Source organism: Crocodylus porosus, unplaced genomic scaffold (genome assembly GCF_001723895.1).
Source record: "Crocodylus porosus isolate Cpor-Errol unplaced genomic scaffold, CroPor_comp1, whole genome shotgun sequence".
NCBI lineage: Eukaryota > Metazoa > Chordata > Crocodylia > Crocodylidae > Crocodylus > Crocodylus porosus.
This window is the reverse complement of record NW_017728926.1, coordinates 8476205-8500921: the sequence shown is the minus strand read 5'-3', so window position 1 is coordinate 8500921 and position 24717 is coordinate 8476205. Positions and strand designations below refer to the sequence as shown.

Genomic DNA, 24717 nt, shown 5'->3' with positions numbered 1-24717 from the left:
AGATGTCGAGGGACTGGAGGGGTGTTTGCAGCTGTAACACGTGATATACCCCTCTCCTCCCCTGCCTTCATCTGGCAGATCCCCCCACCCGTGCACCAGGCAGGGAGCAGCCGCCCTCGGCGACGACGCGGCTCGGTGGTGCTGGGCCCTAATAAAAATGCAGAGCAGCATTTGTTTCCTGGACCTCTGATCGGCTTACGGCGAGCTGTTGTCAAATAATGCCATAATCCCAGGTATAATAAACCTTCCCCGTCTCCTGCCTCCATCACATGAGCTGAATGCCTGTGAGGCAAGTACTTCGCATGCAGATTATCTACTTGTTCTCAACCCTGATCCAAAAGCCCATTCGTTTCTCGTCTTGGTGTCAGGATGTTAGGGGTGGAGGATGTCTTTGCAGGAGACAATGCCGCGCTGGTTGTGGGCTGTCTGCAGAGCTCTGCAGGCGTATACACGTGCACAACGACCCAGTCTCTGGCACGGAGACTCGCCACCAGGCTCCAGAGCATGGTCACACCTGCTCCTGGTTTATCCTTTGGGCCTCATGGCATCCACACCCTCCAACTCCGGTGCTAAGCAGTTCAAGGCATGCTAGGTGTTCCCCCTTTGCTCTTTATTAAATAGCACACTTGATTTTTGCTGCTGTTTAATTTGAGTCAGGCCATTTGCTATCAGAGCCCTCTCCAGTGCCACCCCCAAGGCTGCTTCTTGCCCAGCCCAGATGCCCACCTGCCTCAGAGCCGGCTCAGGGGCACCCGCTCCCCACTTTGCACTTTCCAAACTGCACCCCAAGGTTAACCGGGGAAAGGCAGCGCCCGGCAGTGCCCCAGGGGCTGGTGCATCTGTGAGCTCTCCAGCTCTGGGGGGATCAGAGGCTAGGATAACCAACGTGAAGCTTGCACCACTTGAGTATGGCGTGTCTGGGCTGTTCTTGCAATCCGCTGCCCAAAGCAAGGGTAATGGCTGGACTCCGCGAGGCCTGATCTCCCAACCCACCCTTGCCCCTGGCTGCTGCAGGAACGCTCTGAGAAGACCGGTTTGAATGTGGGACTCAGCTGTGCTGAGCAGCTCTACCAGCTGCAACCATTCAGAAACCATAAGGCAGACCCAAAAATTGAGACCAGCTTTTAAAAACAAAAAACACACCAAAAAAACCAACCCACAGTATTTTTTAAAAAAAATAAAATGTTATAATCTTTTGTGTTTGCCTTCTTGCATCTGGGCCTTGAAAAGGCTGGCAATGCATTCAGTCTCTTCTACATGACCAGGAGTGCCCAGTATTTATTATACTTCAGACAATAGTTGCGTGTCCCTTAGTCACATGACTCCAGGAGCTGGGACTTTGGGAAATGCACCAACTATGGCAAGAAGTATAATAAAATCTGTAGGGATTAGTAACATCATTTTGTTGCATCCTTTTCACATTAACTATCTGCCTGTATTCTTAGCACTGAGTTTACTGCCAAAAGCAGCCGATTCTAAGAAATAAATTGAGTATATTTGAAGGCAGCAGATTTATTCCGTCATTGACAGCGGAAACTTGGCGCTAGGGGTAGCAGTCACCCCATCATGGCACAGAGAGGTAGCACGTGATGCTGGTGACTGATCACCCAGTTCAAATCAGGAATTTGGAAGACTTGGACCACGAATAAGCAAGCAGCCCGGCTGTGTTCATGGATTGAGGTAGTGAACTCAAGACCCTGGAGCAGGGGTCGGCCACCCACAGCCCACAGGCCGGATCCAGCGGCACCAGGGCATGTCACGAAACCCGGACGTCTACAGCAATTTGGCAGCAGGGAGGATCCAGGTTGCACTGCAGTGGGCTGCAGGTACGTGCCAGCAATTTGGCGAGCGAGCTGCCTGGGTCTGAGCTGCATTCATTTGGCCCGCTGCTCCTCCAAGGCTGCCGAGCCCTGGCCCGTAGCCGCAGGTCCTGCTTGCTGGGTCTCCTCTCACGAACCAGCTAAGTATTCTCCTCCCCTGGGGTGGGTGCAAGCATGCCACGCAACAGCGGCATAGCAGGGCATGGCCTCCGCTGTGCCTATGCATTGAGGTGGAAGCTGGGCTGTGTGCGGACTGTCGGAAGAGGCAGGGCTCCTTTCCGCCCGGATTAGTCGCTTCCGTGAGCAATCAGGCAGCCACATGCATGCGTCTGATGGAGGAACCGTCCGCAGCGCCGAAGGACTAGAAACGCTCCCTGCAACTGTCTCATCTGACAGGCCCTGGACCGCCCCGCGCCTCCTGCACGCACCAGGCTTTGCCAGGGCTCAGGCTGGAGTTTCATTCCCTGCCGAGCTGGGAGACTTATGTCTTGCACTTGCAGATGCTCTCCCCAGATTCGGGTCATTTGCACGCACCATCTCTCAGACCGCGCACAGATCCTTAGAGGCGAAGACCAGGAAGGACCTCCTGGACAGCACAGGCCATTGACTTTCACCTATGCACCCTGGTTTGGAACAGCTGTTTTGTTAAGGCGCACTTTCCCGGGCCCGATCTAAGAGACATCAAAAGCTGGTGAAGCCACCACCTCCCTCAGCAATCAGTATTACTCTCAGGGCCGCCACGTGCCATCGTCCCGTCACCTGCAATAGCAGTTTGATGTTCAGGCCCATGGCATGTGTTGCAACTGGTCAGAACTTCCTGATGGGACCTTGGTCCATGGGAAAATGCCATATCCTCAGACTTCAGCTTTGTTTGGCTACCGGTGGTTGGCAAAACTGTAAGACAATATGCTCCCCCCACAAAAGAGCTGCTGGAAATTGTGGTGTATGTTGTGTGCAGGAAATAGGGTAAAAAACCCTTCTGCCCAGCTTCACTTCAGTGCAGGGGGCTCGGGGCTGGGCTTTGGGGTGCGGACCAGGTCCCCGGTTAGGTCACTGACAAAAAATAATAATAAAATAATGCCGGGGAATGACTTCCTCCACACTATAATCAAACAGAGAGTTCTGCAGTAAATCACCTCAATTACAGGAAAATCAGTAATTAATTATGAGCCCGGCGTTTCCCTGTCCCTCGGCGCTGCTCTGAAATTAAGAGCTTGCCGAAGTAATAAATCCCAAGCTGGCAGGTCAGTGCCGGGGCCGTCTCAGGACTACCCCGACTCCAGGCCTCACCTCAGGAAGATGCCAGATGAGTTGCTTCCCCTGCATATCTTCCCGTTTTGCCCCTGCCACACCTTAGCCGTCTCCACTGGCCGCACCAGAGTATTTAAAGGAGGCAGGAGAGGGCACGAGCCCCAGCATCCAGATACGCTGCCCCGATCCCACTGCACCTGCGAAGCAGACTCGCTCTCCTCTCCTCTCCACTATCCGTGCCCAAAATGCGTCTGCCTTTGATTTCAAACCCTCCCATTCTACAGATTTCAGTGGCAGACATCAGTGGAGGCCAACTTCCATGGCAGGCCATCAATCCACAGCTGCTCATTACTGCAGCGAGCTAATAAATAACAAATACATTAAAGCAAGGGGAAACAATCAAACAAGTTAGCCAAGGAAATGAAATAGTTGCAGGCCCTGACAATCTGGAGCAAGGACTGGAGGCTGCAGCATGTTTCCCATGGCACCCCATGGCAGCTCTAGGAGGCCCGTCAGGCCCTGAACACATTTTAATACCCAAAAACTCAGGGCAGAGAAAGAGAAGGCGATCAGAAGCATGAAACGGCTTTAAAAAGCACTGCTCGTTTTCTGCCCTCCGGCCCACTTGGTCTGTCTAACTAGGCAATTAATGGGATCACCCCAGGCAGCAGCAAATTCAGAATATTTTATGCACCCAGCAAAAAGTGACCATCCCACACCCTGCTGTTTCAGCTGGGGTCTCAGCAAACCCTTCTAGGCCACCAGAAATGTCCCAGTTTCTCCTGTCCCCAACGCAAACATGGTACAGAATGCCTGTGGAAGCTCCAGCGCTGCTCCGCAAGGATTTGCTTGGCCTTCACCGGGACGAGCCCAGGCTGTACAACCTGCTTGCAGGACAACAGCGAGTGCTGGGAGCCAGGATAATTGCTATTGACTCCATCTGCAAGGGACTCGGGTGTGGTGAGGCGGGCAGACAGACCAGCGCTGCTGCCCATCCTAAGGGCTCTGTAGACACACAAGCAAGCACAGGAGCAGTTTTGGAGCAGTTCTTTGCTCCCGGTCCCATTGCCAGCACGTGCTCAGTCTTGTAGGACAAGCTCACAAAATGTCCATTTGGCTACGAAGGAAGTAGCTGGCGGTGGCAACCCCCCCGCCTGTTGTGAATGAGAGTCTTTGTCTCCTGTATTGTGCGACTCACAAACAGGTTGCCCCAAAACGTCCTCGCTCCTAATTTTGAAGCAAGCAGAGGAGGGTCTGAAGAGACTTGTAAGGCCTCCTACAAACCAGCTGTGCGGTAGGAAGAGCGGGCAGTACAGTCTTCCCTTCTAGCTCAGTGTGGGACCAGGGCTCTAGCCCATGGCAACTGATGCTGCCAAATTTCTGGATCCTGAGGTTGCTCTGAGGCTGAATCTGGCACTCAGGCTGGATCTGTCCCCGCCAGCCCCAGCATGCAGGACCAGGCTGGCATACCGAGTCACACCCTAAGCACCTACCCCATGCTGGATCCAGCCAGCGGACCGGGCCGTGCCACTCATCCAGCTGGAAGATTGACCACCGCAGCCCTAGACAGCTTGCAGAGGGCCCGAGGAGGCAGCACACTGCCGATTTGCGGGTATGCTACAAACCACCAATCTGGCCCAGATCCCACCACAGCAATCCCACTGCGAGTCCAGCTCTGAACCCGTGCTGCTTTGCAGCCCCAAAACACCTGCAGCGCAGACAGGACGGTCACTATGCTCTGCTGCCGAGGGGCATGCAGCAACGGGGAGGCAATGTCTGCCTCCCACATATGCCTTCCCCGGCTGCAGCGCTGGCTTACAACTAGGAAAGGGGCAGGAGACAGCTGCAAAGGAAACCCCCACAACTGCAACACTGGCTCGCATCCGGAAAGGAGCAAGAGACACCGGGACGGGCCAGGTCCCCCCGCACTGCTGGAACGGAGCCCAGGGGCCGTCGCACACCCCAGAGCCTGGGACCGGCCCAGGGCGCGGGAGTCAGGCCTGCGAGGGAGGGTGAAGGGGCTGGGGGCTAATTACCAGAGCTGGAAGGAGACACTGGAGCAGCATCTACAGGGTCAGCATCCAGACAGGCAGCAACCAAGTGACCACGGCCGAGGGGCAATCCACAGGGCAAAGTCCAGGCCACAAGCTACGCCTGGGTCTGCAATGAGGAAGCTGATTTCTGGGAAAAGCTGAAGCCAGGGTCAGGAGCCAGGACACCCCAAGCAAACAGGCACCCAGAGGCTGGCCATGGCAGACCCCAGCCCCGGCTGGGACGAAACGGAGAGGAGGAGCCCCCAGCAGCCAGCCAGGAGCCCTTGTCCCTGCCCTGCGCGGGGCTCGTTAGCGGGTGACTCGCTGCAGCTGCAGCTGCTCAGGGCCCTGGCCCAGGCCGGCACCCTAATCAGGGTCCCTGCCTCCGCCTGGGGCGCTCCAGCTCCCTGCCCCGTCCTGCCAGGGTGCCTAGCTAGCCTCTCTCGCAATGGTGCTCAGCCAGCCCCGCAGCACGGTGCCCCTCTTTGAGAGTAAATCGAAGGTTTCCCTGCTGTCATGTCCTGCAGGAAAGGAGAGCCTGCCCTGGCCCAGGGAACCCCGCGTGGATCAGGACAGCTTCCCGACCCCGGCTGGGCTGGCGGGACAGTGCCACGTCTTGTACGGTGGAAGGGACCGGGAGAGCTCGGCTGGGTTTGGCCCTTCGTGGGAAGGGGCCGGCTGGCAGCAGGAGAGGAAAGGGCAGAAGACAGCTCTTCCTTCTCCCCTCTCTCCTCTTCTAATCCTGTCCTGTTTTCCCTGGAGAAGCCTCCCTTGGCAGGTCGGAGCAGTCCTTGGGGGTGGGGGGCAGTTAGGGTTAGGGTTCAGGGGTGAGATGGGAGAGGTAAAGGGGTGTTCGGTGCAATCCCTGGTCTTCCTGCAACAGCGCCCCTGATAAAAAGGGATCTGGCCACCACGAGCCAGGCCGCGTATGTTTGTACGGATGTGCAAAGCTGAGCGTGTTGCTGCGGGTAAGATCACCCTTCCTGCCCATCCACATGTGACTGACTTCTCCCTAGACGCCCTTGCAGCTGCAGCTGGAGAGGCAATGCTTGCTGCAACAAAACCCAAACCCAACAGCGTCCTGGGCTGCACGTAGCAAAGCCCAGGGGGTCTCGGGCAGGCTGTAGGCTCCCGGCAGCCTGTCCAGCCGGCTTCCCTCTCTCTGCGAGCATCTCTCCTGCCATGGCTTGATGCTTCCAGGGCTCTGTGGGGGACTGTCGTCACCAGCCAGGCTGCCAGTCCCACAGCCTGCTTTCCCAGTGAGGACACAGGGCAGCCTAGGGTAGAGGGGCTTCTGGAGGGGTTTACGCAGAGCACTTTCAAAGACATATTTTTGGCAAACGAGAAGGTGAACTTCCCCTGCTCTAGCCCCAGCATCACAGCAGGGAAGCTGCTAGAGAGCGCAGGGCTCGGGCGCCCCACGGCGCGGGGGGTGCAGGGGCTTGCACAGCCCCGCGTGGGCTAGCGTGGAGGGGAGAAAAGGCCCTGGGTCTCCATGAGCCGCCTGGGGGGGAAGGAGGGGGCACACGAGGCACGGATCCGCGGAAACAAAGATGACAGGCTGCGGGGAACAGCCGCATGAAAGGCACGGGAGTGACGTGCCGCAAAGTGGACTCCGGGTAAAGAGAAGGGAAGATAAAGAGATGGGAATCAAAGGCTATAAAACACAGTGAGACGAGGGAGGGGGGAGAAATCACATCCAGCTCCTCCAAAAGCTGAGGAGTGGAGAGATGAAAGAGGGGGAAGAGCATTTGAAGGAGAAAGGGGGGAGCGGGGGGAGAGGGAGACACGGAGGGAGGGAGCTGGTTCAGGGGCCGGGGATTAACGGGGAGGCTTTGGGGTGCTGCCATCCCCCCCGGGCTGAGTGCGCTGTAACGGGCAGCGCGGGGCAGGGAGAAAGCTCACCTCTGGCTTGCTCCAGGGCTGAACGACGCCCAGGGCAAGGAAGAGGCTCCCCAGATGCAGGTTGCCCCCCGCCACGCGGCCCAGGACCCCAGCAACGCTGTGCCCTGTGGGCATGTGCCCATCTGCTTGCTGCCCGGCCCTAGCACCACTTTGACTGGGGTTGCAAGGAAGGAACAGGGGGTGACCCGATGCTTTGCCCGGTGGAGGACACCCTCTCCCTGCTGCCTGCGGCGTGTGCCCCTCTGCATGGGGCACGATCTGTCCCCTGGGTGCTAACCCTGAGCTAGGCTTTTCTAGCCCAGGTACTTTGGGGCAGGAGGTCCTTTCCTGGGGCTGCCTTGGGGAAGAGGATTGCAGCAGGGCTCTGGCATCCCCCGGTAGCTGAACTCTGCCCTCGCTGGGGTCAAACCAGCTGGGCCAGAACCACCCGGATGGGGACTTTTTTGTGCTTGGTGACTGGAGAAGACCCCTCGTCTCCCCTCTCTGCGCCGAAGCCGGCAGTGTCCTGTTCCTATTCTCTCGCCTCTCCTGCCCTGTCCTGCCACTCAGAGGAGGCAAAGAGGAGCCTACAGAAATCTTCCTGCACCTGACACGTTTCCAATGACAAAAGGAAGTGGAGGAGCTCATTACCCTAGCGGACCCCCCATCAGGACCCTTGCCCCGCATGGCCTCTCCTTTTCATCTCCTGCCCGTCTCTCTCTGCAGAGTCAAATGCTGCCGGCCCCCGAGGTGAGCGGCGCGGAGAACGGGTTTGCTAGTGACACACTTGAGCAGACAGCCTGCCAACCTGACCTTCCCTTCGCTCCCGCCGTGGCCCCCAGGCCCTACTCCGCAGACACGCTTTCCTCGCCCCGCACCACTTCACCTTGTGCTACCGCTCTGTCACACGCTAACTCCAAGCAGCTTGCCGGCGTCCTGCGGCTGCTGTGTGTTCATGCATCACACAGCTCCATCTCGCCTTTGCATCAAAGGCGGCCCCGCCAGATTGCCTTGCTTTTGACATTTCCCGGCTATTGTTTCACAAGCCAAGGAGCGCCATTTCCCCAGCCGCTGAGGGTCTCCAGAGACTCCCGCACGAGCCCCCTCCTGCAGCAGGCACCGTCTCACAGCGGCAGTGGTCTTGGCAGTACCCCAGTCCCTTCCCAGTCCTGTCCAGTTGTAGCTGTTAGCGGGGCAGGAGGCAATGCCACTGGCTGCTCCCGGCCATAGCCACAGCCAGCCTTATTCGATACCGGGGGGTTGGGCAGAGGGTGGGTAGGTTGGTAGGTAGGTAGGTAGATAGATAGTGTCCCTGCTTTACCTGTGGCAGGTTAGGATGTTGTGTCAGCATCCTACGTCTTGTGCTTGTGTCAGGGTTGAATGGGTGGTTTTACTGAGAGGCTACATCATGGATTTGCATAGGGTGATTCGAATAGGGCTGATCCTCTTCCTCAGGCAGGGGCTTGGACTAGTGACCTGTGGGGGTCACTTCTCCGTGAGTCTGATAGCTAGCCGGCTAGATGGACGGATGCACAGACAGGCGGACAGCTGTGCGGACGGACGGACGGACATGCAGCTAGCTAGCTAGCGGGAGAATGACGCCGGTGCGGCCTGCGCTCCTCTTGCGCGGGGGCGACGGGGCGGTGGTTGTGAGGGCCCTGGACGCCCGTCTCAGCCGGGCTGCCACGTCTGGCGGTTCCCAGTTTCGTGGCTGAGGCAACACTGCCACCTCGTGGGTTTCCATTTCCCGCCGGCTGCCTCCCGCGTCCACTGCGCCCTGCGCGGCCGGGCCTGAAGGACAGGAGACGAGGCAACACCGCTTATTTCTACGCCATGTCCTCTACCCCCGACCCGGGGCCTCCCCCGCCCGGCAAAAGGAAGGACCGATTCTGGAAGAGAGAGAGCAGGGGAGCGGCTGGGAGATCGTGGGGGCTAGGCTGCATTTGATCGATAACGTTGTCACCCCATAGGAAATAAATCCTCCCCGGTGGCACGGAGGCAGTGAACGCCCTCCGCAACTCGTCCGATGGCAGCGCCACGGCCTGTCCCCGTCACAGCTCCACACCCTACTCCTAGTCCCTGACACCGGAGACCGCCTCTGGCCTCCGCTGCTCGCAGCTGCTCCGGGCAGCCTGCTCCCAACCTGCCTGTCCCGCTGTCCTCGCGCCGTGCTCTTGGCCACGCTTCCCCCAGAAGATTTCTCTGCCGCCACCTCCAAGGGAGTCTGCGTGTCTGCAAAGGGGGCTCGCTGCTGGCCGCAATTCAGGGTGGCTAATCGCGCAGGTCTGGAGGGGGCCTGGGGCGTGATGGTGGGACACAATCCTCCTTCCCTCCCACGCGTCCCCACCAGGTCCCTTTAATGCCTTGTACCACAGAGGTTGGCCATTGGGAAGCCTGGCAGCCCTCCCCGACCACGGGACTGTCCTGCAGGCCAGAAATCCTGCAGAGACCCCCTAGCTAACACCTCCTCCATCGCTCTTGCCTCTTCCCTTCATTCGCCTTAGCGACTGCAGTCTTCTCAGGACCGGTCTGGTTCACTGGTCATTCCCTGCACACCCGACGGCCATTTGACCACAGTTTGTCCCGTATGAAATGAGCAGAGAACGTTAGACTGAGAAAGCAGCTGCTGGGCAGCAGCTTTGAAACGGTGGTTGTTAATGGGAAGGTAATTGCACCCCCTTCTCCTCCTGGGACCAGGGGAGTGAGCTGCGACCCCTCCAAGGAGACGCGGCACTTCAGAGACCTGGACCGAGAGCAGCACGGCGGCTTCTGCCAGGTCGGTGCTGTCAGGGGCAGGTGGCAACAGTCTCACCCCACGACGTGTCACGTGGGACAGCCGGGAAGGTGAACGTGTGCATGGCTGGCGAGATGATCCAAAGCTGCGTGCAAACTGCTGGCAGCTCCATACTTCTATGGCCATGGAGAAAAGGACAGCCAATGCAGCTCTCGCGGTCACCGGAGATGCTCCCAGAACAGGCAGGGCTAGGCAGGGGAGCTGAGATGGACAAGGATCCGGGCACGGAGCTGGGCCGGGGGTTTGTGCCGGGGGGGCACTGCTGGGAGACTCTGCCTGCATCCGCTGCGGCTCGGATGCTAACTTTAGGGCGTTTGCTGACCACGCTGTTCCAGCAGCTTTGTGCAAAGCAGGGAAAAGCCCCAAAAGGGGAAATGAGCAGGGAAGTGAAACCCAGCAGCTTCTGCCCTGGATCTGCAAGAGCCCCCAGCGGATCTCCCCCTCCCTGCTCTCCTCTCCTCTTCCTTCCTCCTCCCTGGGGAAGGCTGAGAGCCAGCAGAGCCACCTGCCTGGAAAGCTCCAGCCGCTGCTTCGGGAGAGGTAAGTCGGTCTCTGCCTCCGGCCCACGCTGTCCCCAGGCCGGGGCTCCCCATGCCCCAGGCTGCCAGCCCCCTTTTACCCTAGGCCTCTGCAACAGGGCTGCCGACACCGTTCCCTGCCAATGTGCAGCTCGTCCTTGCAATCCCCGCTCTGCACAGTCTCTGTGGACTGGGGAAAGCTGCTTCTGCCCCAGTTTCTCTTCTCGAGCCCAAACACAGCTCTGAGAGCGATACGGTGCAGGGCACGTCCAGCTCAGATCCGTCCTGTGCACCGGAGGCAGAGAGGTCCTGCTCAGGTCCGGATGGGGCTGGAGGGGTATGAGTTGGGTCTGAGCATGTGTGTGTGTGCACACGTGTCTGTATGCCGTTGTGCGTGTAGGTCTGTGTCTGCACGTCGCTGTGTGTGCATTTACAACCCCAGCTTTGTCTGTCCACATGCGTCTGGTTGTCCGGCGTCAGGGGTCCTTGCTCCCCCATGCTCTGCCGTCTCCATGGGGCTGCTGGTGTCCGTGGCTGGAAGCGACGGGGTCCCAAACCTACACCTTGCCCCGTGGGGCTCTTGTTCTTGCAGAGGCAAAATGGGTGGCAGCTTCTGGCTGGTGGCCGGCGCCCTGGCCACGATCCTGGGCACTGTCCTTCCTCAGGAGAACGTGTGCCGAGCGCCAGATGGCAAAGACGGCTACCCAGGAGTCCCCGGCCTGGAAGGGAGGCCAGGCCAGAAAGGCGATGTTGGAGCCCCAGGTAAGACGTGAGCTGGAGCTGACGGGGCTGGGAGCACAGGTCGTCCCTGGGACTTTGTTGCTGCCCTGAGCGGAGGATAGCTTGGCCTGGCCAGCACACCCCCAGTGGGGGAGCTGGAGGCAATGGGCTGGGATGGCTCGGAGGGGCAGGGGCAGGGGCAGGGGCATGAGCTGGGAAGGGCTTGTGGAGCGGTGTGTGGCACTTAGGCCAAGGCTGGGTCATCATCCACCTGCTCTTTGTCTTCCAGGGCTGCCAGGAAGAAGGACCGGGATCAAGGGAGTCAAAGGGGATGCTGGGGAACCCGGGCTGCCTGGAAACCCAGGGAGCCAGGGCTACCGAGGCCTCAACGGCCCCCCTGGACCCGCAGGCGAGCCAGGGCAGCCGGGCGCCAAGGGCAAGGTTGGCAACATCCGGGACCAGAAACGCCCAGCCTTCTCCGCCTCCAGGAAGAACCCACCGCCCCATGGGAACACTGTGGTCTTCGACAACGTCATCACCGACCAGGATCACAACTACAACGCGCAGACAGGGCACTTCACCTGTGCCACCCCGGGCTTCTACTACTTCGCCTTCCAGGTGATCTCCAACGGGAACCTGTGTCTCAGCCTGGTCAAGGACAGCACCAAGGTGGCCAGCTTCTGTGACAACAACAGCCGCGGCCTGCTACAGGTGAACTCGGGGGGCAGCGTGCTCAGCCTGGCGGCGCAGGACCAGGTCTGGATTGAGAGCGACCCGCACAACGGGAACCGGGTGTTCGACGGCGCCGAGGCCGACAGTGTCTTTAGCGGCTTCATGCTGTTCCAGCAGAGGGAGTGATGGACTGCCCCCACACTGCTACCTAGCCCCCATCCACGCAGCTTCATCAAGCCCCCTGCAATAGCAAAGAAACCCAGGTCTTAGCAAGAAACTGCAGCTTAGTGCCCTGGCCTGAGGGCACCACACATGTGCGTATTTGTGGGAGAGAGGAGCGTGCAAGGAGAGGGACGGGGGGTCTGGACAGACACCTGCTGCCCCCTCCTTGGTTGCGAGTCACCGTATAACTTAGCAGCCGAATGCGGGGCTGTGCGAAGCGTGGCCAAAGCCGTGCCCGCCCGCCTGGCAGCAGAGCTCAGTGCCCGGGCACACCGCGTGGGGTGGGAGGATGCAAGGTGCCTGCCGGCTGGGGACGCTGATGGGGACAGGCTGAGCTCCCAAGGGCCTGTTTGGCAACATTGTGCTGCTACAGTAGGTTGCTAAAGCACCCAGCTGGGAGGGGCAAGAGGCCAGGTCCTGCTCCACTGACGTCAAGGGACCCCGACTTTGGTCCTACGTGATTCAGAGCCGTGCCATCGCATGTGATGGGATGGCTCGGGTGCGAGTCAGAAAGCCTCCCATGCTTAGCACTGCCTCGTTGTGGTCCTTAAAGATTTTCCTTTCTAACTGGCAAGAACCAGGGGCCACGGCATGGGGCAATGGGCAGCTAATGCTTTAAGCCACGTGGATCAGCATTAGGGCCACGCGGGGCCCTTGGAGGACCAGCGAGCTCGTCAGCTGGCTCCATTGCTCATCCCCGTGTCAGGACTCAGCCCTGGGCTCTGGCAGACAGACTTGGCAGGTGTCTTGCACTTGACCCAAGTTTTGTTCCCAAGTCTACCATGGCAAATCTAGAGTCACCCCATTGACACCAGTGGATTTACTCCAGATTTATACTGGTGGTGAGGGAGGAGACTTTTCCCTTAACCCCTCATTGAGCACAGAGGTACGTACGTGACAGCACAGGATGCGGCTATGCCAGTACCCCCCGGGCTGCTGTCAGGGCTTTCTGCCGATGTGTAGTAGCCATGAGACGGGCGCCACATACGTGGCGATCATCCTGCACCTGCTGCAGCAGACGGCAGCCAGGATAGGACCTCACGTACTACAGCACCTGTCTCCTTTGGTACTGCCGCGTCTACCCTACCCATCTCTCACACACACACACACACACACACACACACGCACGCACGCACGCACGCACGCACGCGCACCTTAGTGCATGGAGCCCTGGGATGGAGCAAAAGCCCATTTCATCCCCTGTCCCGACCTGGGTTAGGTGTGCTGAGCAGGTGAGACCCCCGAATGTGCTGCCCAGAGCTTCATCACGGGAAGAACTCATCTCCCAGCTGGCGCTTCACAGCCACGGGTCTGAGTGCACATCTCCAGGGGTGGCCCCGGAGAAAGCGCTGTCCCTAATGTGGACGTGGTTGGCTAAGGAAGCCATGCCAGGGGAGACAGGGCAGAGACAGACATGGGCTATCTTTGCTGGGAGGCCAGGTGCTCCGGGCTCAGGGGCTTGCAATCCCAGCTAGCAGCCTGGGAAGCAGCATCTAATCTTCCCGCCAGCACCCCTGCGTCGCCACGTGTGGCATGCAGCGCTGATGGGCAGATGCCCGCTGCAGGACAGCAGCAGCAAGGGCCTTGCTAGGGGTCAGTGGCACAGAAAACCCCCGGCAGCTGTCCTGCATCTCCCCCATGGAACGAGGGCATTCACATAGTACCGCACGCTGCGTCCAGGCCTCGTCCCTTTCCCCGGAGACAGCGTGTTCCTCCGTAACAGTGCAGGGATGCTCGGCTCTCCCCGGTGTGAGAGCGACCCGCATCCTCCCCGTGCTCTGAGACGCCGTGCCAGACGGGATCGGCTGTCACCAGTGCCATCGTCCAGCCTTTATTCTCTGGAGGGACTTGCTGGAGAGGGTGACTCCCGCTGTACGAAGCCTTGCAGACGGGGAGCTGGCTCCGGCCTCTCCTGCCTTTCACACCCGTCCAACGAACAGACAAATAAACGTCCCCTTGCTGGCTTGCTTTCCCATCCAGTGTCTTGGCTCTTCTGTCCTATTCACACATCTGCGTGGCGCCGTCAGTGTCCCGGGCACACTCCCAAAACCGTTTCCATGTCATCCCATCTGCGTCTTGAATAGCAGCGGCCTAGAGAGCAAGGGGCAGGAGGCCTCCGGGCTCGAGCTCACCAGTCTTTGCAGACACTGCCCAGCCTCAGCCCCCATCCCAATATTGGCCAATGAGTTCATGCTCAGAGTGCACCGTCCCGGAGGAGGTCCCAGGAGCCAGTGTTTGGAGGGAGGTTTCTCCCCAGGGATGTGTAAGGGATGCCTGGGCCAGGTCTGCCCTTCACAGCCCCCCGGGCCCAAAAGGAGGCAGCAGACAAATGTGCAGCTGCAGGATGGGGACTTGGGGATGGGAAAGGGCAGGAAAAGGCAAGACTGCCTGTTACACCGCACACAGCAGAGTCCCTGCTCCTCCCCATGGGCTGCAGCGTGGAGACAGGGCAAGAAGGCAGGTGAGCCAGGTGCAAGAGTCTCCTGGAGGAAACCCTCTTCTCCTTCGCAACTGGGACAAAGCCATCAGCTAGCACAACGGGGCACTGATCCGGACTGAGTCCTGCCTCAGCATGCATGGACCTGGCTCCCTTCTGCTCCAGGGCCTTTGCTCCCCCTTGTCCCAGCGACTCTCTTTCCCGGAGATAGCACCTGGATCTGTGCAGCCCCGGCTCCAGGCTGGCAGGTGGGGAGCAGGATCTGTGTGCACGGGGCAACTTCTCTAAGAGGATAACCCATGCCAGGCTGCGAAGAGGGAAGAGGGTGCAGCCTGCAACTCCCTGCAGGAGGTTGCAAAGAGGGTGGAGCTGGGCTGGTCCCAGGGGGGGCAGGTGGCAGGACAAGGAGCAATGGGCTCAAGTTGCAGCAAGGGAGGTTGAGGTTGGATATTAGGAAAAACTCTCACTAAATAAAACACTGGAACAGGCTCCCCGGAGAGGTGGGGGAGTCTCCATCCTTGCTGGTTTTGAAGACCTGGGTAGACAAAGCCTTGGCTGGGACAATGTAGTTGGGGCTGGTGCTGCTTGGAGCAGGGGCTGGACTAGATGTGAGCTCCTGAGCTCCCTTCCACCCTCATTTTCTGATTCTCTGAATAACACTGGAGCCGAGCCCTTGACCACGGGCCCCCTGTAGCTCGGCCCCACGGACATCCAGCCGCAGGCAGAGCTGGGTCAGGGCAGAGGGCACTCAATCCCAGACCCTCGCGGGGCAGCAGGGCTGAGCAGGGGTGGTGGCTTGCTCTCTCCAAGGTGGGCTGGCCTCCAGATGGCCAGAGTGGCAACGAAAGGCACGACGCTGGGGGAGCGTAATGCCCATCGAGAGCCCCCCACCCCACCCCTGCAGTGGGCTGGGTGGCCCCAGCGGTCCCAGGTTTCCAAGCAGTGCTGTTGGGACATCACCTCCCGGCAGTCTGTAGGGTTGTGTCCTCTTGCAGCTGCCCCCAGGGCCCTCGTTTTTGCCCCGCCCGGCGCTCTGTGCAGGGGGGAGGGCTGAGAAGGGCCCAGCCCCAAGGAAAGTGCTTGCTCCGAAGAAACAGGCAGGCAAGGGGGAAGTAAAACTCGGCCGGGGACCCAGCAAGCGGCTGCTCCTCCCCGCGGGCCTGCTCCTGGCTGCAGCTGGCCACCAACTTCCTCCTTGCAGCGGCAGAGGCTTGGACGGCACGGCACGGCACGGCACGGCACGCTGACCAGCAGCCCGCGGCACGCCGAGCCCCCTGCACGGTGCCGGACCGCACAGGTAAGGGCGGCTCCAGCCGGGGTATCCCCTGCATCCCGCTGGCTCCTTATATGAGGGGCATTGTCCTGACCGCAGGCCCCGAGCGTGGCTGTGGATGGCTGCTTTTGGCTGGTCTTCAGCAGGACGATGCCTGGAGTGGCCAGTGCTCCAGTCCCAGGCTCTGGGCAAGGGGCTTGCTCCACCTCAGGCTTTCCATGCGCGGCTCAGCCCAAGTGCGTGGGGTGGCAGGCCCCCTGCGGAGGCTACTGGGGGGCAAGGGGCTGGCTGGTGGCCCTCTACACACAGATAGGGGCACAGGAGACAGCAGGGCTGCACCCACAGAGCCGTGCAAGACCGGGATGGTGTCCTGGACCGCTGCTTGTCATGCCCCTGGCATTAAGAGGAGTCTCCAACCACTGCATTGGTGCCAGGAGGACCAGCTCTGTGACCCCAAGGTCAATGCCGCTGGCGGCCTCAGCTCTACTGCCGCCGCGTAGCTTCCACGGGACCAGACCCACTGCCCCCAGAGTCCTGGCAGGGCTTTGTGGGGTGCAGCACAGCACAGTGGGGCAAAGGTGCTCTGGCCAGGGAAGGCTCAGGCCTAGGGCCTGGGACCGGCCTCCATCATTTCAGTGCATCCAAACCAATTCCAACCGGGAACACGCAGATGCGGAGGAGCCCCGGGCAGGCCCTGGATCCCAGTGTGCATGACCTGGCCCACCGCAATCGCTGCACCCCTCTCCACAGGCAGACCAGCCCCTCCGGCCTCTTCCACGTTGCCTGCGGGTGGTTGCATGCCCAGGGAGTTGAAGCGACAGGAGGGAAGAGGCTGCAGAGATAGGCAAGAGCGCTTCCCAAGGGTGGCCCTTCTCTGGCTGACAGCAGGGTGCCTTGGCGGTGCATCTCCCAGCCACGTCCCCAGCCTGCCGGTGCCTCCACTGTCCTGCACCCCAGCACCCGTCTTCTTTCCTCTCTCTACAGGAGCAATATGGGTAAGGGTCTCTGGGACGCCATGGGCCTGGGCTTGGCCCTTCTCCTCCTGGCTCGGGAGATGGAAGCGGAGGCTCCCCACAACTGCTACGGGACCCCTGGGCTGCCCGGCAATCCCGGCATGCCAGGCAAGGATGGCAGAGATGGACAGAAAGGAGCCAAAGGCGAGCCGGGTAAGTGCCCTGTGGCAAGACTCACCTGGGAGCACTTGGGAGAGCCTCAGAAGTTGTTTGAGGCCCACCGATCTCCGCAGGGGAGGTCTGTATCCCTCCGGTCAGACACACGCAGAGGAACAAAGCCCAGGGCCAGGGGAGGGGGCAATCCTACCATCCAGCACTCCCACGCACGGGGCAGGCATGATAGGAGTAGTGCCAGCAACTCCATGCCAGGTCCTTCCTGGAGTAGCCCAGCAGCTGCAACGAGGTGTGCTCAGTCCCCGGGTGCTGGACCTGAGCTGGGCGGGTTATCCGCCCTTTACAGACCCGGGAGCAGTAGGGAGCTGCCCCAGGCAATGGGGGATGAGGCTGCACACATCCTGTCCCAGTGCATGGAGCAGACAGGGCCTTTCCTCTGGTCCTGCTGCTTGGTCCTAACCGCGTCCTCTGGACCCCCACAGGCATCCCAGCCATTTCCAGGAGCCAGGGGCCCAAGGGGCTGAAAGGAGACCCCGGCATCCCTGGCCTGCCTGGGAAGACTGGTCCCATTGGCCCCTCTGGCACCCCGGGAGACCCCGGGGAACCGGGCTTGGACGGAGAGCCTGGCGATCCTGGCAGCTACCGGCAGAGGCACCAGGCGGCATTCTCTGTGACCCGGCAAACATCCCAGCACCCGGCCAAGAACACCCCCGTGGTCTTCAACCACGTCATCACCAACATCAACGACGACTACAACACCGCCACCGGCAAGTTCACCTGCCGCGTGCCAGGCCTCTACTACTTCACCTTCCATGCCTCCCAGACCGCCAACCTCTGCGTCATCCTGTACAAGAACAGGGAGAAGGTGGCCAGCTTCTGCGACCACATCTCCAACAACAAGCAAGTCAGCTCTGGAGGCATCCTCCTGAAAATGGAGGCTGGGCACCAAACGTGGCTGGCCGTCAACGACTACAATGGCATGGTGGGCATTGGTGGCTCTGACAGCATCTTCTCTGGCTTCCTGCTCTTTCCAGAGTAGGTGGCCTGGACAAGCCCGGGTAGATGCTGGCGGACTGCAAACATGCCAGCCTCCTTGCCTTGCAACGCACCCCTTGGCTCACACCCTGCCCCGCGCTGTCTTGGAAGTGGACCCAGGTCTCTGCTCAGGGCCTGCGGGCTGCAGGTTTCTACCCAGGGCCTGGCAGCCTCTGGGAAGGGCTCAGAGCCCTGCATCTGCCCAGAACAATCCTGCCCAAATGCAGAAACAAGCCAAGGCCCTGGGGTTGGAGCGTGGGTAGCTCGAGGGCCGTCAGGTGTGACACATGGGGTGAGTCTCTGGCCCTGCCTAGCAAGAGGCCAGCCCATAAAAGCTCCATTGCTACTGCTAAATCCACCCATGCCTAATTACTACTGTGCTCTTTGCATTCATTAACCCCCCTTCTTTCAAGCACTGAAGCCACCCTGCGGTCTCTCCACTTAACCGAGAGGGTCACGGACTACAACCAGACGCGGCCTGGGGGGAACTGGAGAGGAAACTTTTTCCCGTGGTTCATTCGCGCAAGCGCTGAATAAATCCTTTTCTGCACCCGGCAGTTGCTATCTTGTGTTTGTCTGAGCCCAGCATGTGTGTGTGCACGTACACACGTTACATGTGCATATGCATGTTTGTGCACATGTGGTGGCACCAGTGTCCACAGCTGCTGGACACCTGTGGTTGAAGGGGTGGGTGGGCACAACTGGGGGAGACCGCCTTGTTTCAAAGCCAAAAACAGTGCAGCTGAGGGTGGGCAGGACAGTGGTGCAGCCTGTAACAGGCCAGTTACTCAGCTGGGAGCCAAGACTGAAAATCCAAGGAAAAAAAGCCATGTTTGAGGTCAAACCAAACCCATTTCTTTGTCCTGAATTTTTGGCAAATCAAAACCTATTTGTTTTGGGTGCAAGAAAACTTTCACTCAACCTAAAGCAAATTGTTTCATGTTCAGGATTATGTATATGTATATATTTTTAAATAAAAATACAGAGCTGGATTCTCAAGGGGCAGGAGGCCAAGGGCACGTGACCAAGTGGATCCAGGACAAGTCTGGCTGTCCTGATTTAGAAACAAGTAGTGAACACAGGCCAACGTGACATATCTCCAATTGTTTGGGGCAGATTTACCTTCTGGAGGACTCAGTGCTCTCCAGGATGAGCTGCTCTCAGCCTCTCCTACTGATACTGTTTCATCTGGCATAAAATAATCATCAGTTGAGAGAGCAGAGCCCAGATGTCCCACTGGCCAGGCACGTGCCCTCGCTCTGTATCTGGCCCACAAAATCTCTCACCATTCGGTATTAAGTGGAACAGCTTAGGAGAGAGAGATGCCTCCCTTCGGGCACTGCATGGGGGCAACTGAGCTCAAATCCCTGCTGCAAGAGAGAGGCACCCGGTCCTCATGCAGGTACAGAGCATCCCTACCCAGCAGCAGGCCAAAGGATGCTGCTCCCTTGTTTCTTCACCTGGAGCCATTTCCCAAACTGGACCCAAACTGGCAGTCCTAGGGGAGCCAACACTGCATTTTTCAGCCATTTGCCAAAAGAAAATAATATTCCCCCAGATCTATACATCTGCTTGACTTTAGACTAGCCCGGCTCACGCCATCTCTGCCCTACTGCACACAGCGAGAGGCCGGGAGGAAGGATGAGCGAACCCAGAGCCGGAGGGGGGACGTTCACCAACAACCCTGGGCTGCTTCCCTGCACCCACTGCCGGTCTCGCGGCCTCCCCCAGCCCAAAGACCCTGAGCGCGGCGGAGGGTGCTCACTCAGCGCTGCGTGTGACAGGGTAGGCATGGCTCCTACTGGAAAAAGGAGCTGGTGGCTGTCTCAGCCAGCAAGAACAGCAGGTAACTGCAGCCCCAGGCCCTGAGCCGGCTTCTTAATTTTCCCCCCAGACATGAGAAAGTGCAGGCAGCGTTTTAGGACATGAACCAGCCGGTCCCACAAGCCTGCCACCTTGGTCCGGCGTGCAGCCCTGGCTGAACACAGACTGGCTGCAACATCACGGGGCCGACCTGTGACGGACCGACCCGCCAGTCCCTGGCGGCTGATGCCACAGCAGCTCTGCCCGTACTGTTTTGTCAGATTTGGGCTCTTTTATCCATGCCACAGAAGGATAAATCTGGATTTAACCCTGGGGCTTCTTGGTGCAGAACAGCCTGGTCCCTTGTCTGAGGGCTCCTTGTCACCCTAACAGCATCTGAACATGTGTGCCGTGGTGGGAAAGGACAGGCGGTGGGCAGCATTGTCCTGGCCAGGGCCACGAGCTGGCGGCACACGGAGGGGACAACCCAGGGCATCTCCTGGCCATGCGTTGCTCCGGGCAGGGGCCCAAACCCATGCACAAAGGATGCTGAGCAGCCGCGCGAGCACGAGGTGCTCTGCTGAGCCTGCAGAAAGCGCTTGCGGCCCGCCGGGAATGACAGAGGAAGCGAAAGTGTCTGTGCAGGGGGACAGGAGCTAAAGATAAGAAAAAGGGATGTGACCAGGCCCTGTCCCAATGCTCAGGCCTTCCCGCTTGCAGCAAACTTCCTCTTTCCCCCTCCCCATTTCCAAGCAGGAGGGTGAGGCCTCCCGTGCCCGGTTCCCCGTCAGTGCTGCAGACGCCGCAAGGTAAGTGCCGGACCCCTCACACCATGCTCCAAGAGCCAAGAGAAAGCTGCGTGCTTGGAAGCAGCAAGGCTACGCAGAGCCGTCTCCCTACGGGGCTGCACGGGGTGCCAGAACCCGGTGTCCCCAAAAGGGCCCACAACTGGCCTTCACTTCAGCCTCGAAGGCACACGCTGTGCCCAGTGGGTCCCGCCTGGCACTGGGCAGGGTGGTCCTCAATGTGGTGGGTGTCTGATTGGGTGCGAGGACGCTGCCCTGCCGAGGGCCGGCCTTTCTGAGGGGCAGTCTGTCGTGCCGCAGTGTTTTGGGGTCCAGCGGGCACCGGGATCTTGTGCAGTAGGAACAGGAGATACCTATTGCGTCCCGTCGGTGAGTCTGGTCACACGTGGGAGGGAGGTGATGGAGCTGGGGGGCACAAAGGCAGATTTGGGTTGCATAGTAGGGAAGTGTAAAGCCCTGGAGCAGCCGGTCGGGAAGAAATGTGCAAGTCACAGCACCGGAGGTTTTTGAACCAGAGGCGGTTTGCACGCCCTGAATCCTGCCTCCGAGCAGGGAGCGGGTGAGCTGACTTCTGAGATTTCCGAAGCGGAGGGAGCTCACAGGGCTCAGGGAGGCCGAGCGGGAGAGACAGCAGTGCCGAGCTGTGCATCAGCTACGTGCCCCGATGACAAGGCTCATTAGATGGTGGCTACTCCCCGGGGCAGCCCCTGGGCCCAGGCAGCGAGAGGGGCTTGTCTTTTCTGTTCACAAGGGCTGAATGCTGCTTCCAGTTACGCCGGTGTGAACTCAGAGCAGTTCCTGTACAGCCGCTGTAGTTGCTGAAGGTGTAAATCTGAGAAGGAGCTGGCGCTAAAGGTCGCGAGTGCCCGAGCTCTCCTCCGCCCGGCAGCCCAGGTCGTCACTGGAGCCCAGGGCGGTGGGAGCCACGAGCGGCGCTGGCCTGAGCCGTGCTGGGGAGAGCAGCGCTGGGCTTTCCCCTAGTGCTCTCCGCTCGGCAGGGCAAACGTGGCACAAGAAGAGGGCTCTGCTGCCTCATCTCCTCTCTCCCTGGCACCTGGGCTGCAGAACAGCTCTGTCTGTCTGCCTAAACGACACTGGGGCCCGAGCTCGGAAACCCCCGACTTGCCGAGCGAGTGTTTGAGTCCTCTCCTGCACACAAGGTACACCTCCCTCTGCAGCAGGGGGGATTGCACCCCACCTCCCCTCCCAGAGCACATCCTGCCCGGCATTGCCTCTCCTCTCATCCCTGGATTTCCTCGTGGCACCGCGCACGCAACTGCCAGGGCAGACAGATCGCACAGGACAGAGCCGTCCTCAAGCACTTGGATCAGCAAATTTTAGGGCCTTCCTACAGTCCCTGTAACTCTGCTGTGTCCTTTTGCCTTCCAGCACCGTGGCCAACATGCGGGCGGTGTGGGTGATGCTCATCTGCCTGGCTGCAACGCCAGGGGCCAGTGCCAGTACCTGCAAGGGCTTTGCGGCAATCCCAGGACTCCCCGGTGTGCCGGGACGGCCCGGCTCCAATGGCAGAGATGGCGAGAACGGCCATAAGGGAGAGAGAGGTAAGACACAGGCCGGGAACTTGTTGGCTGTATTGCAACCTCGTGCAAGGGCAGCCTCGGTGTGAAGTGCAGGGCCAGGCATTCGCCCCCCTGGACAGGCCCTGCTGCTGGGGCTGTGGTTTCCTCCCAGACATCCAGGGCGTTAGCAGCTCCCAGCCTGGATGCTCTTTGGTTAGCAGGCAGCTTGCACCCTTCCAGTAAAGGACCTGGCCCATCATAGGGACAAGGAATAGCACCCCCAGCTCAGCTCTGGGGAGATCGCCAAGAGGTGGGGATGAGAGGCAGGGAAGTGGGGAGTCTGAGAAGAGCTGCCCGATGGAGGGGAATGGATGCGGGTCACCGGACACAGGGGATGCAAAGGGCTAAGGGCAAGAAGAGCAGCTACATAACCGTGGCAGACAGGGTGGACATGGGAGGACCAGGGGGTGTCCGTGGCATGCGTGCTGGGGTTGCAGGAGTGGTCGCACTAGTGGCCGGTTTAAGGGGAAATGCTGATGTAAAGTGGGCCGAGAGTGCCTGCCCCATCCCCTCCTAGCAGGTGGCTGTGGACCATGACAGGGCCTTGGGGGTCGTCTCACTCCTTGGCAGGTAAAGGGTGATATGAAGCTACCAGCTATCGTGGGTCTTCTACTCACGGTTCCTGTCTCCTCACTCCCCAGGTCCGCCTGGCCAGATGGAGGATCAAGCGGAGCTGGGGGACAGAGGAGACCCAGGACTCCCGGGCTTCCCCGGGAAGGTCGGCCCCAAGGGCCCTGCTGGTTCTAGGGGTGCTCCAGGCCCCAGAGGTGCCCCTGGACCCAAGGGTGAATCCGGGGACTACAAGATCTCCCTCAAATCGGCCTTCTCAGCCGCCAGGACCATTAACATGCTCCCCCGCCGGGACCAGCCCATCCGCTTTGACCGCATCATCACCAATGAGAACAGCCACTACGAGAACAGGTACGGCCGCTTCACCTGCCAGATCCCGGGGCTCTACTACTTCACCTACCACGCCACATCCAGGGGCAACCTCTGCATCAACATCAAGAAGGGCAAAGGGACCCGGGGGGACACGGTGGTGACCTTCTGCGACTACGTGCACAACACCTACCAGGTCACCACGGGTGGGGTGGTGCTGAAGGTGAAGGCAGGCGAGTCCGTCTGGCTGGAGCCCACCGAGAAAAACTCCCTGGTGGGAATTGAAGGGGCTGACAGCATCTTTTCGGGGTTCCTGCTCTTCCCTGACAACTAGCAGCCCCGGGAGGGTCAGTCGCGGGCTCCCCATGGCATACGCATCAGCCAAACTATCTGCTCTGCAGCCTGCTAAGCCCTGCCGGGCGCCGCGCAGGCTGGAGATGCAGGCTCTGCTGTGAGCTGCGCGCGGGGCTCCGGCTGCCAGGCCCATCGCACCAGGCTCTGCATCGTGTTGTGTTGTGTGCCCGTCTCACTGCTTGGACTTGCTCCTGGCTCAGCTCCTGCTTCAGCAAGCAGCTTCACAACAGAGATTGTGGAAACCACCGCCCAGGCCCAGCCCCAGAAGAGCTATGGCAGAGTCTCAGCGCAATGCCCGCGACTCCCGAGGTGGTTCATCCTCTCAGCCCATCTCAACGGGACCGGTGGGCACTGTGCAGTGGAGTGCATCATTTGTTGGGGTGGGGTGGCCCGCTTGGCTGTGCCAGCTGCTTTTTCCACTATAGCACCTTACTCATGCTTGCATGCTTGCAGTCACGGCGGTGTGCTTCCAGTCGGACTCCCCTGAGCTCCTGCCTGGCACGGTGCTTCAAAGCAAGCCCTCTGCATAATGCTGACCTTTGCAGTTTCACTTTCCTTGACCAAGGTCAAGGCATCTCTGGCCTGGAGCCAGCCTGGGCAGTGCTGTGAGAGGCTCCTGTCTCCAGTCCAGAGAAGGATTCTCCGCCCCTGTCCTCAGCCTGCAGCTTTCATATGGCTTCTTCTTGCTCCTGGCGGATGCTACCCTTTCAAATAAGCAAAACCAGTAACAGCAAAGGGTCCCAGAAGGTCTAGCCAGGAGGGAGTCCTTCTGGCAATGGGGATTACCCATCATGAATGCCATTGTGCAAGTCACGGGACAGTAAGAAAAGACCACACCGTCAGAGCCCGTGGTGGACATTTAGAGGCCCCTCCACCCCCCTGCCTCTCTGGATGTAGCGAGACCTGGCTGTGATGTACTCGGGCCTTGGCGCTGCAGGGCAGTGATGTGAGTAGGTGTAAGGCACAGTCCCCAGGAGGGACCAACCCCAGGAACAACGTAGGACTGGGACTCGGAAAGACCTCAATTTTGCTCATCAGCTGAACCTGAAGATGCTGAATGAAGCGGGCCTGACACCGTGCAGCTCCCCTGCTGCAGCCGGCAGGAGGGAGGAAGTCTCCGGCTTTGCCACGTCCGTGAGGACACAAGTAGGCCCTGGCCAGCACGGTGCTGGGTCCCTGCCATCTTCCTGCAGCTGGTGCTGCTGTCCCAGGGCGTTGTGCATGCTAACGTGGGTCTCATTCTTTGCCAGGGCCCCTGCTGAGCAAAGCTAGTCAATAAATGCAATGTTTGCTATTGATTTTGTTGTTCTGTTTTAGTGAGCAGGTTGCCTGACAGCGCGTCGGCTGTGATCTGCGGGCACCCGTGGGGAGGGGAAGTCCTGGACAGCCTCTAGCACCTGGCTTAGTAAACAGAGATGCGAGTGCACCCGCAGGGCGACTGCCCATCTTCTCAAGCCACAGACATGGCCTCTGCCTCCCTTTCGACTCCTCTTCAGCCCTTTGGGTCCT

General features: G+C 59.8%; 2 protein-coding genes and 1 long non-coding RNA gene across 4 annotated transcripts; 2 read left to right on the top strand and 1 right to left on the bottom strand.

Annotated features, from left to right (window-relative positions):
- Positions 1-10050: 10050 nt before the first annotated feature.
- Positions 10051-17790, top strand: LOC109314502 (collagen alpha-1(IV) chain-like). Its single transcript, XM_019541715.1, has 5 exons — positions 10051-10322; positions 10893-11062; positions 11310-11874; positions 16609-16790; positions 17234-17790. The coding sequence occupies exons 2-5, from the start codon at positions 10900-10902 to the stop codon at positions 17788-17790; spliced, it is 1467 nt and encodes a 488-aa protein (XP_019397260.1). The 5' UTR covers positions 10051-10322; positions 10893-10899.
- On the bottom strand, positions 12475-13887 carry LOC109314281. Its single transcript, XR_002102262.1, has 2 exons — positions 13047-13887; positions 12475-13007 (listed from the first exon to the last, which is right to left on the bottom strand). It is a non-coding gene; the product is annotated as an uncharacterized LOC109314281 (long non-coding RNA).
- A 2486-nt stretch (positions 17791-20276) lies between the features above and the next one.
- On the top strand, positions 20277-24506 carry C1QB (complement C1q B chain). 2 transcript variants are annotated; one of them, XM_019541351.1, is made up of 3 exons: positions 20277-20398; positions 21785-21957; positions 22617-24506. In XM_019541351.1, exons 1-3 carry the CDS (start codon positions 20286-20288, stop codon positions 23186-23188), a joined length of 858 nt encoding a protein of 285 aa, XP_019396896.1. In that variant the 5' UTR covers positions 20277-20285; the 3' UTR covers positions 23189-24506. The 2 variants fall into 2 exon arrangements, with proteins under 2 accessions (XP_019396896.1, XP_019396897.1); XM_019541352.1 differs by lacking the exon at positions 20277-20398 and adding an exon at positions 20670-20764.
- Positions 24507-24717: the final 211 nt, after the last annotated feature.